Source organism: Pseudophryne corroboree, chromosome 6 (genome assembly GCF_028390025.1).
Source record: "Pseudophryne corroboree isolate aPseCor3 chromosome 6, aPseCor3.hap2, whole genome shotgun sequence".
Classification (NCBI taxonomy): Eukaryota; Metazoa; Chordata; class Amphibia; order Anura; family Myobatrachidae; genus Pseudophryne; species Pseudophryne corroboree.
The window spans coordinates 240,127,866-240,142,052 of record NC_086449.1 but is presented as its reverse complement, the minus strand read 5'-3'; the positions used below and the strand labels follow the sequence as shown (position 1 = coordinate 240,142,052).

The 14,187-nt window shown below is 46.9% G+C and overlaps 1 protein-coding gene across 3 annotated transcripts in view; it reads right to left on the bottom strand.

The window, feature by feature from the left end:
* Positions 1-14,187, bottom strand: part of POLG (DNA polymerase gamma, catalytic subunit) — a 286,215-nt gene that overhangs the window by 118,510 nt on the left and 153,518 nt on the right. For all 3 annotated transcript variants that reach the window (XM_063925790.1, XM_063925792.1, XM_063925791.1), the window contains one exon: positions 12,940-13,056. In XM_063925790.1, coding sequence (XP_063781860.1) covers positions 12,940-13,056 — 117 coding nt within the window. The remainder of the gene's footprint in view (positions 1-12,939; positions 13,057-14,187) is intronic.

Sequence of the window (14,187 nt, the reverse complement as noted above, 5' to 3'; positions counted from 1 at the left end):
CCCGCTTGCTAGAGGGGTCGGTGTTTCACTCACCACTTCTTCAGCACAGTAAGGGGTTGGCGGCATGCTGCTGGGGCGAATGGTCCTCTGTGGCGGAGAACGATCAGACCCCTCTGGAGCTCAGTGTCCAGTGAGCGGAGACCGTGGCTCAGACCCCGCAGGGCGGACACTGCTCCCCCCCTTAGTCCCTCGCTGCAGGGAGGCTGTTGCCAACAGCCTCCCTGTAAAACAACAAACTCTAAAAATAAACTTTTCTAGAAAAGCTCTCTAGAGCTCCCCTAGCTGTGACCGGCTCCTCCTGGCACATTTTCTAAACTGAGTCTGGGACGAGCCAGCCCACACTCTCAAACTCTTAAAGTGCCCATGGCTCCTGGTGGACCCATCTACACCCAATGGTACTAATGTGGACCCCAGCATCCTCTAGGACGTAAGAGAAAATGACGAATCCATGCCGTAATTCAACACCAATTGAATATACCCCTATGTGTGGACAAAAAAAGGCACAGCACACCAACATCAAAACCTCATCCCAACTGTGAAGAATGGTGGAAGGGGCATCATGGTTTGGGGCTGCTTTGCTGCTCAAAAAAAATAAAGGGAACACTAGAATAACACATCCTAGATCTGAATGAATGAAATATTCTTATTAAATACTTTGTTCTTTACATAGTTGAATGTGCTGACAACAAAATCACACAAAAATTATCAATGGAAATCAAATTTATTAACCCATGGAGGTCTGGATTTGGAGTCACACTCAAAATTAAAGTGGAAAAACACACTACAGGCTGATCCAACTTTGATGTAATGTCCTTAAAACAAGTCAAAATGAGGCTCAGTAGTGTGTGTGGCCTCCACGTGCCTGTATTACCTCTGTACAACACCTGGGCATGCTCCTGCTGAGGTGGCGGATGGTCTCCTGAGGGATCTCCTCCCAGACCTGGACTAAAGCATCCGCCAACTCCTGGACAGTCTGTGGTGCAACGTGGCGTTGGTGGATGGAGCGAAACATGATGTCCCAGATGTACTCAATTGGATTCAGGTCTGGGGAACGGCCGGGCCAGTCCATAGCATCAATGCCTTCGTCTTGCAGGAACTGCTGACACACTCCAGCCACATGAGGTCTACCATTGTCTTGCATTAGGAGGAACCCAGGGCCAACCGCACTAGCATATGGTCTCACAAGGGGTCTGAGGATCTCATCTCGGTACCTAATGGCAGTCAGGCTACCTCTGGCGAGCACATGGAGGGCTGTGCGGCCCCCCAAAGAAATGCCACCCCACACCATTACTGACCCACTGCCAAACCGGTCATGCTGGAGGATGTTGCAGGCAGCAGAACGTTCTCCTTGGCGTCTCCAGACCCTGTCACGTCTTTCACATGTCCTCAGTGAGAACCTGCTTTCATCTGTGAAGAGCACAGGGCGCCAGTGGTGAATTTGCCAATCTTGGTGTTCTCTGGCAAATGCCAAACGTCCTGCACGGTGTTGGGCTGTAAGCACAACCCCCACCTGTGGACGTCGGGCCCTCATACCACCCTCATGGAGTCTGTTTCTGATCTTTTGAGTAGACACATGCACATTTGTGGCTTGCTGGAGGTCATTTTGCAGGGCTCTGGCAGCTCTCCTCTTGTTCCTCCTTGCACAAAGGCGGAGGTAGCAGTCCTGCTGCTGGGTTGTTGCCCTCCTACGGCCTCCTCCACGTCTCCTGATGTACTGGCCTGTCTCCTGGTAGCGCCTCAATGCTCTGGACACTACGCTGACAGACACAGCAAACCTTCTTGCCACAGCTCGCATTGATTTGCCATCCTGGATGAGCTGCACTACCTGAGCCACTTGTGTGGGTTGTAGACTCCGTCTCATGCTACCACTAGAGTGAAAGCACCGCCAGCTTTCAAAAGTGACCAAAACATCAGCCAGAAAGCATAGGAGCTGAGAAGTGGTCTGTGGTCACCACCTGCAGAACAACCCATTTATTGGGGGTGTCTTGCTAATTGCCTATAATTTCCACCTGTTGTCTATACCATTTGCGCAACAGCATGTGAAATTGATTGTCAATCAGTGTTGCTTCCTAAGTGGACAGTTTGATTTCACAGAAGTGTGATTGACTTGGAGTTACATTGTGTTGTTTAAGTGTTCCCTTTATTTTTTTGAGCACAGTGTATAATATATATATATATATATATATATATATATATATATACACAAACACATATATATATATATATATATATATATATATACAGCAGAATTACAGGCGGCACTCATGGACCTACTCAGAAACGACCAGGGACCCCAGGTCTGCGTACAACGTTTCGGATTTTAATATCCTTCGTCAGGTAACAATACATACAATCCATAAAAGCTTACCTTTATACCAAACAAGTGAAGTGAAAGTGCACATGCAAACGAGACCCGAGTCACCCCTGTACTTCCGCTGACGTCATCACTGTCAGACGGCGCCAGGCGGAAGACAGGAACACCATCACCATGGAATCTGTTGCCATGGAACTGTATACAAAACAGATCACAGCGGTTTGTATGCACAGAATATGAGGAATACAAGTCAAAATAAATATTACAATACAGTGTCATGAAAAATTATAAAAAACAATTAAGGGAAAGCATTTCATTTAGACCATTGGGGGCGATAGTATCTAAGCGATGGATCCATCTTGCTTCGCACTGTAAAAGCGCTCTGGCTCTATCACCACCCCTTCTGTCCTCACAAACTTGGTCAAGTATTTTATAACGTAGGGATGAAAGTGTGTGCCCCCTAGCCTTAAAGTGTTTAGCGACCGGCTTGTCAACAGTTTTGCCCTCCAGAGATTGTTTAATGGCACTGCGATACTGCGCCATTCGTTCCTTGAACTGGCAAACAGTCTTTCCAATATAATACAAGCTACATGGACATATAATGCAGTACACAACATATTTACTTGAGCAAGTTAATACATGCTTAATTTTAATTCTCCTGCCCGTGTGGGGGTGAGTGATATAATCCCCGATCTCTAAGTAAGTGCAGGTGGTGCACCCAAGGCACTTGTAATTGCCTGGTTTCTTAGTGCTCAGTTCCTTTTTTAGATGTTCCTGAAATGTCTGCATGAACCACATAATCCCTGATATTTTTACCTCTAGTATAGCAGGGGAGTAACTTGCGTTTAGATAAATCAGGTAAATCAGGGTCAGATTGAATTACTGGCCAAATCCCCTTCGCAGTTGATACCAGTTTCTTGGTGGCTACTGTGTAGTTATTTACCCAAATGACCGAAGAATCAGCTTTACTTTCCACAGTGTGCATGTCAGTGCTAAATTTAGGAGCTGCTAATGCTTTGGATCTGGCTATTTGTAGATCCTTGCTGTGGTACCCTCTCTCCAGAAATTTTTTTGTCATGGCTTCCATCTTCACAGCTTCATCCACGGTGTCACTGCAAATGCGGTGCACCCGGAGAAACTGGGAATAAGAAAGCCCCCTCTTTAAAGAGTCAGGGTGATGGCTGGCTGCTTGCAATACATTATTGCAATCCGTGGGCTTCTGATAGATTGAGGTTACAAATACAGAGTCCCTGATGCTCACTTCTACATCTAGAAACTGTATCCTCTCTTTCTGAATATTATATGTGAACTTAATATTCGGATCTCTGGAATTAATTTCCCTCATCATACTGTGCAGCATGTCAAGTGTCCCTATCCTTAGAAAAAAGACGTCATCTATGAATCTCGTGTATAGGGGAATGAAATCAGTGTGACTTCTATCAAAAAACAATTTCTCCTCTACATCAAACATGAACGCATTGGCGTACGTCGGTGCGACACACGCACCCATCGCACACCCTTGCCTCTGTATAAAGAATTCATCGTTAAAAATGAAATAATTCCTCTCAAGTACCAAGCCAAGCAATTTTAAGAAAAATGCAATGTCAGGACCCTTGTATAAGAGATTGTCGGTTATGAGCAGCCGCACTGCTTCAATCCCCCTGTCATGGGGAATATTGGTGTACAAGCTCACCACTGGGATCTTTGTAACTGTATAACGCGAGCGTCTCACGGACTGGACGGGGTCCGCGCTGACGTGGATGGCTTGCGGGGATCGCGGCGGCACTGCATCAGTCTCCTAATTATAAGTGGTGTGTTTTGTGCAATATGGATATGCGCTGTATTAACTTTTCCTATACCAATTTGGCATTGTGTCTAAATAAAGGATCTATACTAAAATGCTATAGGTCGCGCTGTGATGACGACATGATTGGGCGTTTTGGCGCCAATTTCAAGTAGGATAGGGTGTATATAGAGCCAGTCAGGCATGACCATCTTTACTGCTGGATGCCAGGAAATATCTATGTTCCATTTTGATCATTTACTATGCTGTTACTGTGTAGAGCCTCCTGAGGAAGGCCCAGTGTGGGCCGAAAGCGCTTGAGGATACTATTTCATGTCACCAAGTGGACTATGTAACGTATATCATAATAAATGAAAAAAGATTTTGCATATTTGAGAAAAGTCTGGGGAGTGCCTCTGTAAAAAAACTTTCTATAAGTACAATGCTTTGGTATTGGAGTGGACACCCCAGTTGCTGGTCAATATAAAGATGTGAGTGCGACCCTTTTTGGACTTATATATTATATATATATATTTTAGTAAATCCGACCTGTGCTTCCTGCCCTGATAGCTATAGTGGGGTCCCTGTGCAGCACAGTGTCCACGCCAGCGGCGCGGTCCGTCTCCTGGGACCGCGATTTACCAGCAGGTCCCACCTCTTACCTCCTCCCTGATATACAGCCACGCGATCCGGGAGAGTGTCAGCGGTGGTGTGCCTGAAGACCGGTGCGCCTTCGCTGCAAGTACCCGGGAACCCGGCCGCGGGAGTATGCAGCGCTGCTGGGGAGGTGATGGAGCCGCAGCACAAAATGTCAGAATGACATAAACAGGGCTGCGGCCCTTGAAGTCTTCTTAAAAAGCTCTTTTCAAGGCTGCCTTGCGCAGCCCCATCTGTTAGTGACCTGCTCTGCAGGCACCAACTTACAAACTGAGCTCCATTGCCGGAGGCGGGGTTATAGAGGAGGCGGTGCAGTGCATCCTGGGAACAGTCAAAGCTTTAGCCTATTGGTGCCACGGATCAAGATCCAGCTCTACACCCGATGTATTCCCTGTGGAATCCCAGTGTACCCCGCTGCAGAAAGGCTGTTTTAGACACTGCTACCATCGTCACAATCTCATCCAGCTCTGAGCAAAATAAGACATCTATCGAATAAGGGAGATGTTTCAGCACCTTCTTGGAATCTGAGTCCACCCTCTAGGACCACAGCCAAAGGGCCCATCTAGTGGCCACACCAAAAGGCAAGAAGGCCCCCAGATCAACAGCTGCCTCACCAAGATAAACACTGGCCTCCCAAATGAGATCCACCTTGAATAGTCTAGCAATTTGAGCATGCACTGGTGATGGAGTTTCCCACTTAGCCCTATCAGTAGATGGGAGTGGGTAAAAGTTCAGGATGCGCTTTGAGACTAGAACTCGTTTGTTTGGGTGTAGCCAGGCCTCTCCAATTGTGCAGAGGAGGGGAATACTGCCGCTTCCTTCTTTTTCCTTTAAAACTATAGCAGTGCCTCCGCAGGACATGTCATGTTGGAATCCTTGACACTCCGGACAGACCTTAACTAATGCCTCAACATCAACCTGGTACTGAGACTCATCTGGGACAGAGTAGGTCTCCACATATCAGAGGTTACAGATAGTGCCTCCTCCTGAGTAGGCAGACTCAGAGTCATAGGTAAAGCCATTCCGATGGCGGACTTACATTTAGCATATATTGTAATGAGGTAGATACCTGCATGAGGCTCTGAGCCGACAGAGAGGCCCTGAACCCAAGCAAGTTCTGATACTGCAGTCTGGGAAACCCCAGTACCAGAAAAAGAAGGTGAGAATGAGCCCTGCTAACAGATGGCTGTAAAGGAGGTGGTAGTCTGGAAGCCGCAAGCTGATGAGCCAATTGGAGCATGGCCTGTGAGAAGGTAGATGCCCATGCGGGTTCTGCAGGTAGGCCATGGCAGAAGAACTGTCACACTCTGTCTCAGGAAAGCAATCCTCACATAGACCATCATGAGCCTGTGTTTGTGCAGAAATAATTTCATTACAGTTTCTTATAGGAACTGTACACAGTGCCGCAGCACCCCCCTCCCTAGGAGCCTTAGCAGCATGACCCTTGGGAGACATGACAAATGAAAACTAGGGGGTAACCCCCAAATACAATGTAAACCATACAAAACAGCTGTAGGAGTAGGTACAACTAGCACAACATGCAGAAGACAGGCAAGCATTACAGCACCCACCTCCACTTTTGTACCTGGGTATATGGCCAATGGGGAGAGGAGGAGAGAGTAAAAATAAGAATTTACTCACCGGTAATTCTATTTCTCGTAGTCCGTAGTGGATGCTGGGGACTCCGTCAGGACCATGGGGAATAGCGGCTCCGCAGGAGACAGGGCACAAAATTTAAAAGTTTGACCACTAGGTGGTGTGTACTGGCTCCTCCCCCTATGACCCTCCTCCAAGCCTCAGTTAGGATACTGTGCCCGGACGAGCGTACACAATAAGGAAGGATTTTGAATCCCGGGTAAGACTCATACCAGCCACACCAATCACACCGTACAACTTGTGATCTGAACCCAGTTAACAGTATGATAATGTAGGAGCCTCTGAAAAGATGGCTCACAACAATAAACAACCCGATTTTTTTGTAACAATAACTATGTACAAGTATTGCAGACAATCCGCACTTGGGATGGGCGCCCAGCATCCACTACGGACTACGAGAAATAGAATTACCGGTGAATAAATTCTTATTTTCTCTGACGTCCTAGTGGATGCTGGGGACTCCGTCAGGACCATGGGGATTATACCAAAGCTCCCAAACGGGCGGGAGAGTGCGGATGACTCTGCAGCACCGAATGAGAGAACTCCAGGTCCTCCTTAGCCAGGGTATCAAATTTGTAGAATTTTACAAACGTGTTCTCCCCTGACCACGTAGCTGCTCGGCAGAGTTGTAATGCCGAGACCCCTCGGGCAGCCGCCCAAGATGAGCCCACCTTCCTTGTGGAGTGGGCATTGACAGATTTAGGCTGTGGCAGGCCTGCCACAGAATGTGCCAGTTGAATTGTGCTACAAATCCAACGAGCAATCGTCTGCTTAGAAGCAGGAGCACCCAGCTTGTTGGGTGCATACAGTATAAACAGCGAGTCAGATTTTCTGACTCCAGCCGTCCTTGAAATATATATTTTCAATGCTCTGACAACGTCCAGCAACTTGGAATCCTCCAAATCGCTAGTAGCCGCAGGCACCACAATAGGCTGGTTCAGGTGAAACGCTGATACCACCTTAGGCAGAAAATGAGGACGCGTCCTCAATTCTGCCCTGTCCGAATGGAAAATCAGATATGGGCTTTTATACGATAAAGCCGCCAATTCCGACACTCTCCTGGCTGAAGCCAGGGCCAGTAGCATGGTTACTTTCCATGTAAGATATTTCAAATCTACCGATTTGAGTGGCTCAAACCAATGGGATTTGAGAAAATCCAAAACTACATTGAGATCCCACGGTGCCACTGGGGGCACAACCGGGGGCTGTATATGTAGTACTCTGTCGGGGCCTTCCTGGCCTCACACCATGCAACATATTTTCTCCAAATGCGGTGATAATGTTGTGCAGTCACCTCCTTCCTGGCTTTGACAAGGGTAGGGATGACCTCTTCCGGAATGCCTTTTTCCCTTAGGATCCGGCGTTCAACCGCCATGCCGTCAAACGCAGCCGCGGTAAGTCTTGGAATAGACACGGTCCCTGCTGAAGCAGATCCCTTCTTAGAGGTAGAGGCCACGGATCTTCCGTGAGCATCTCCTGAAGTTCCGGGTACCAAGTCCTTCTTGGCCAGTCCGGAGCCACTAGTATCGTTCTTACTCCCCTTTGCCGTATAATTCTCAGTACCTTGGGTATGAGAGGCAGAGGAGGGAACACATACATTTTTTGTTGAGGCGGGACGCCATCATGTCCACCATTGGTCTTTCCCAATGGACTACAATCATGTGGAAGACTTCTGGATGAAGTCCCCACTCTCCCGGGTGAAGATCGTGTCTGCTGAGGAAGTCTGCTTCCCAGTTGTCCACTCCCGGGATGAACACTGCTGACAGTGCTATCACATGATTTTCCGCCCAGCGAAGAATCCTTGCAGCTTCTGCCATTGCCCTCCTGCTTCTTGTGCCGCCCTGTCTGTTTACGTGGGCGACTGTCGTGATGTTGTCCGACTGGATCAACACCGGCTGACCCTGAAGCAGAGGTTTTGCCAGGCTTAGAGCATTGTAGATTGCTCTTAGTTCCAGTATATTTATGTGAAGAGACGTTTCCAGGCTTGACCACACGCCCTGGAAGTTTCTTCCTTGTGTGACCGCTCCCCAGCCTCTCAGGCTGGCATCCGTGGTCACTAGGACCCAGTTCTGTATGCCGAATCTGCGGCCCTCTAACAGATGAGCACTCTGCAACCACCATAGCAGAGAGACCCTTGTCCTTGTCGACAATTTTATCCGCTGATGCATCTGCAGATGCGATCCGGACCATTTGTCTAGCAGATCCCACTGAAAAATTTGTGCATGGAATCTGCCGAATGGAATCGCTTCGTAAGAAGCCACCATTTTTCCCAGGACTCTTGTGCATTGATGCACAGACACTGTCCCTGGTTTTAGGAGGTTCCTGACGAGTTCGGATAACTCCCTGGCTTTCTCCTCCGGAAGAAATACCTTTTTCTGAACAGTGTCCAGAATCATCCCTAGGAACAGCAGACGTGTCGTCGGGATCAGTTGGGATTTTGGAAAATTCAGAATCCACCCGTGCTGTTGGAGCACTACTTGAGTTAGTGCTACTCCGACCTCCAGCTGTTCTCTGGATCTTGCCCTTATCAGGAGATCGTCCAAGTAAGGGATAATTAATACGCCTTCTCTTCGAAGAAGGATCATCATTTCGGCCATTACCTTGGTAAAGACCCTGGGTGCCGTGGACAATCCAAACGGCAGCGTCTGAAACTGTTAATGACAGTTTTGTACCACGAACCTGAGGTACCCTTGGTGTGAAGGGCAAATTGGGACATGAAGGTAAGCATCCTTGATGTCCAAGGACACCATAAAATCCCCTTCTTCCAGATTCGCTATCACTGCTCTGAGTGACTCCATCTTGAACTTGAATTTTTGTATGTACAGGTTCAGAGATTTCAGATTTAGAATAGGTCTTACCGAGCCGTCCGGCTTCGGCACCACAAATAGCGTGGAGTAATACCCCTTTCCCTGTTGTAGAAGGGGTACCTTGATTATCACCTGCTGAGAATACAGCTTGTGAATGGCTTCCAATACCGTCGCCCTGTCTGAGGGAGACGTTGGCAGAGCAGATTTTAGGAACCGGCGAGGGGGAGACCTCTCGAATTCCAACCTGTAACCCTGAGATACTACCTGCAGGATCCAGGGGTCCACCTGCGAGTGAGCCCACTGTGCGCTGAAATTCTTGAGGCGACCCCCCACCGCCCCTGAGTCCGCTTGTAAGGTCCCAGCGTCATGCTGAGGCCTTTGCAGAAGCCGGGGAGGACTTCTGCTCCTGGGAAGGGGCTGCTTGCTGCAGTCTCTTACCCTTTCCTTTGCCTCGGGGCAAATATGAATGTCCTTTTGCTCGCTTGTTCTTATAGGAACGAAAAGGACTGCGGCTGAAAAGACTGCGTCTTTTTCTGCTGGGAGGGGACTTGAGGTAAAAAGGTGGACTTCCCGGCTGTTGCCGTGGCTACCAAATCCGATAGACCGACCCCAAATAATTCCTCCCCTTTATACGGCAATATTTCCATATGCCGTTTGGAATCCGCATCGCCTGACCACTGTCGTGTCCATAGACTTCTTCTGGCAGATATGGACATCGCACTTACTCTTGATGCCAGAGTGCAGATATCCCTCTGTGCATCTCGCATATAAAGGAATGCATCCTTTAATTGCTCTATAGTCAATAAAATACTGTCCCTATCCAGGGTATCAATATTTTCAGTCAGGGAATCCGACCAAGCCACCCCAGCACTGCACATCCAGGCTGAGGCGATTGCTGGTCGCAGTATAACACCAGTATGTGTGTATATACTTTTTAGAGTATTTTCCAGCCTCCTATCAGCTGGATCCTTGAGGGCGGCCGTATCAGGAGACGGTAACGCCACTTGTTTGGATAAACGTGTGAGCGCCTTGTCCACCCTAGGGGGTGTTTCCCAGCGCGCCCTAACCTCTGGCGGGAAAGGGTATAACGCCAATAACTTCTTTGAAATTAGCAGTTTTTTTATCAGGGGTAACCCACGCTTCATCACACACGTCATTCAATTCCTCTGATTCAGGAAAAACTACAGGTAGTTTTTTCAGACCCCACATAATACCCCTTTTTGTGGTACTTGCAGTATCAGAGATATGCAAAGCCTCCTTCATTGCCGTGATCATATAACGTGTGGCCCTACTGGAAAATACGTTCGTTTCTTCACCGTCGACACTAGATTCGGTGTCCGTGTCTGGGTCTGTGTCGACCGACTGAGGCAAAGGGCGTTTTACAGCCCCTGACGGTGTTTGAGACGCCTGTACAGGTACTAACTGGTTTGCCGGTCGTCTCATGTCGTCAACCGACTTTTGCAGCGTGCTGACATTATCACGTAATTCCATAAACAAAGCCATCCATTCCGGTGTCGACTCCCTAGGGGGTGACATCACCATTACCGGCAATTGCTCCGCCTCCACACCAACATCGTCCTCATACATGTCGACACACACGTACCGACACACAGCAGACACACAGGGAATGCTCTGATAGAAGACAGGACCCCACTAGCCCTTTGGGGAGACAGAGGGAGAGTTTGCCAGCACACACCAAAGCGCTATAATTATATAGGAACAACCTTATATAAGTGTTGTTTCCTTATAGCTGCTTAAATATATATAATATCGCCAAAAAATGCCCCCCCTCTCTGTTTTTTACCCTGTTTATGTAGTGCAGTGCAGGGGAGAGCCTGGGAGCCTTCCTAGCAGCGGAGCTGTGTAGGAAAATGGCGCTGTGTGCTGAGGAGATAGGCCCCGCCCCCTATTCCGGCGGGCTCTTCTCCCGGTTTTTCTGAGACCTGGCAGGGGTGAAATACATCCATATAGCCTTATGGACTATATGTGATGTATTCTTTTTAGCCAGAAAGGTATTAACATTGCTGCCCAGGGCGCCCCCCCCAGCGCCCTGCACCCTCAGTGACCGCCGGTGTGAAGTGTGCCTGAGCGCAATGGCGCACAGCTGCAGTGCTGTGCGCTACCTCATGAAGACTGAAAAGCCTTCAGCCGCCGGTTTCTGGACCTCTTCTTACTTCGGCATCTGCAAGGGGGTCGGCGGCGCGGCTCCGGTGACCCATCCAGGCTGTACCTGTGATCGTCCCTCTGGAGCTAGTGTCCAGTAGCCTAAGAAGCAAATCCATCCTGCACGCAGGTGAGTTCACTTCTTCTCCCCTAGGTCCCTCGTTGCAGTGAGACTGTTGCCAGCAGGACTCACTGAAAATAATAAAACTATCAAAACTTTTACTCTAAGCAGCTCTTTATGAGAGCCACCTAGATTGCACCCTGCTCGGACGGGCACAAAAACCTAACTGAGGCTTGGAGGAGGGTCATAGGGGGAGGAGCCAGTACACACCACCTAGTGGTCAAACTTTTAAATTTTGTGCCCTGTCTCCTGCGGAGCCGCTATTCCCCATGGTCCTGACGGAGTCCCCAGCATCCACTAGGACGTCAGAGAAATGGGGGCTGCAGACAACATATAAGAGGCTGCCGAGAGACACTTGTTGGTGTCTGTGGGGAATAGCAGTGAATGACTGTGAAAGGGATGGAATACGGCTGTCTTCATTTGGTGCTGTAATAAAGACACTGGAAAGGAATTGAGAACTTGGGAACTTGCTGTACATGTACGTTTGTAGAAGGCTGCACAGTATGTTTGTATATAATGGGAACTGGAGGGGAAGTTACTCCCTTTCGGTCCAGGAAGTGTCAGGACAGAACGTTAGCCAAATTGTCTGCTGTGATACAATCTTTTATTCTTTTGCTCAATTCGAGATCTCAGCCTTTGGCCTGCCTTCAGCCATATGCTTACTCATGACCCTTCACAAAACAGTAACGCAGACAGTAACTTCAAACTGTAAGACAAACCTATTAAAAAATGTATATTGGATGTCATCCAGAATTGACTATTCAGCCTTTTTAAGAATACTGTTTTTTTCCAGCTTGAGGTATGGCCATTGCCCATGATCAATCTTTAAATTAAGAGCATCTATAAATGTAGGCAGAAATGTTTGACCAAGTGGCCTGGTCAACTAACCAAATGTAAGAAGCCTTGTAAAGTTGAAAGCTAATGATTCACTTTGAAACTAAAATGTTCACAGGTTTTTTTTATGTTTTTTTTTTTTTACTACTGCAACCTATTACACAGCTACCAATTACACATTTATAGGAAAATGGTCTCGCAAAGCTATATATACACATCATAAAGAATTAAACAGCTTTATGGTGAAAATTACAGGTCTTTGACAAAATAAAAGTGGACAGATACAATTTGCAAAGTAAATTATAAGTAAATAAGTAGATGTCAGTTCTATTTGGCAGGGCTCTTTAAGAGCACAATGCCTTGTTTGCTGACTGCAGACACAAATATAGCCCTGAGACTTCATGACAAGAGGCTGCAAAGAACAGCTTCTTATGAAAATGTTTCCACATTGTAATTGATTTCCCTGATGGAAAAGTACTAATATTACGTACAGCAGTTCTACTTCAATGTATCAGCATATGAAAATGTTCACAGTGTTTGAGTGATTGCCAGTAGGATTCTAACTATTAGGAACAAAGTGTAATAAGTGCATTTTCATACTCACTTTGTGTGGCAAACGGTAGAACCAGCAGCCTGAAACATTCACGTCATTGCAAGGGCCATTTCCATGGTGAGGAGGTGAAGCATTATCAAACTCTCCTTCTGATACAGCAGGGAGCTCCTGTCACAATGAATAGGGTGTGGATTATATGTAATTACAGATACAAATAACATGATGACAGATGAGAAGCACATGAAAATAGTCTGCCAATTAGCTTTCCTCTGGAAAATTTCAGCATCTAGTTATTCTGAGCCCAGCTTCATAAACACACGATACCGCTACATGTAGCTCAAAAATATTTCTGCAATCATACTAACAGAATTTCTGTATATTCTATTCTGCAAATCTGATGCTATACCTTGTGGTCCATTTTCAAATGTCACATTATTTAAAAATCATTATGTGGCAATATCAAATATATTGATGAAACTATTAATGAAGTTAATTAGTTGTGAACTACAAAAGTAGCATAGTTCAAATAATAAAAAGGTAATAACGAACACATAGGAATGCTTAATAAACTGTCTACAAGTAGCAGAAAATACCAGAGCATTCAGATAAACATTATATAAAGAACCAGAATAAACATTATTATTAGCTTTTATTTATATGGCACCATTAATTGCCAATAGCGCTATTCAGGTAAAAATGACACTGATGCACAAACAATTCAATGTAAAGATATTCTACAGAAAGTACACGCAGAAACACATGGAACAATGTAATTAAGACAGCTAAGAGCGTGACAACTAAAAACAGTACCACTCAATGATTCAGTACCCCGGGAAGAAAGAGAAAATAAATAATCAGTCACTGACTGTGTGAGAGTGCATAGGGACAGGTACATACCTCCCAACATGACCCTCTCCAGGAGGGACAAAATACTCTGCTCCTGGACTTTTTTCTTAATTTGCATTTGCCAGCACCTGTTTTGGACAGGTGAATGGATAAGAAAGGTGTTTCAGTACAGGTGATGCAATCATAAATAAGAGGGAAGTCCAGGAACAGAGCATTCTGTCCCTCCTGGAGAGGGTCGTGTTGGGAGGTATGCAGGTATACGTATTCCAGGCAGGGAATATCAGGAAGGAAGGTAATGCTTATCAGAGCATGCATTCTGGAGAAGTGGATGTATAACTGAGAAAAATCAGGTAAAGGCTCTTGTGAGACAAGGCCCCCAATTCAGACACCCGCCTTGCGGATGCCAATGCCAAAAGCATCACCACTTTCCAAGTGAGAAACTTCAACTCTATC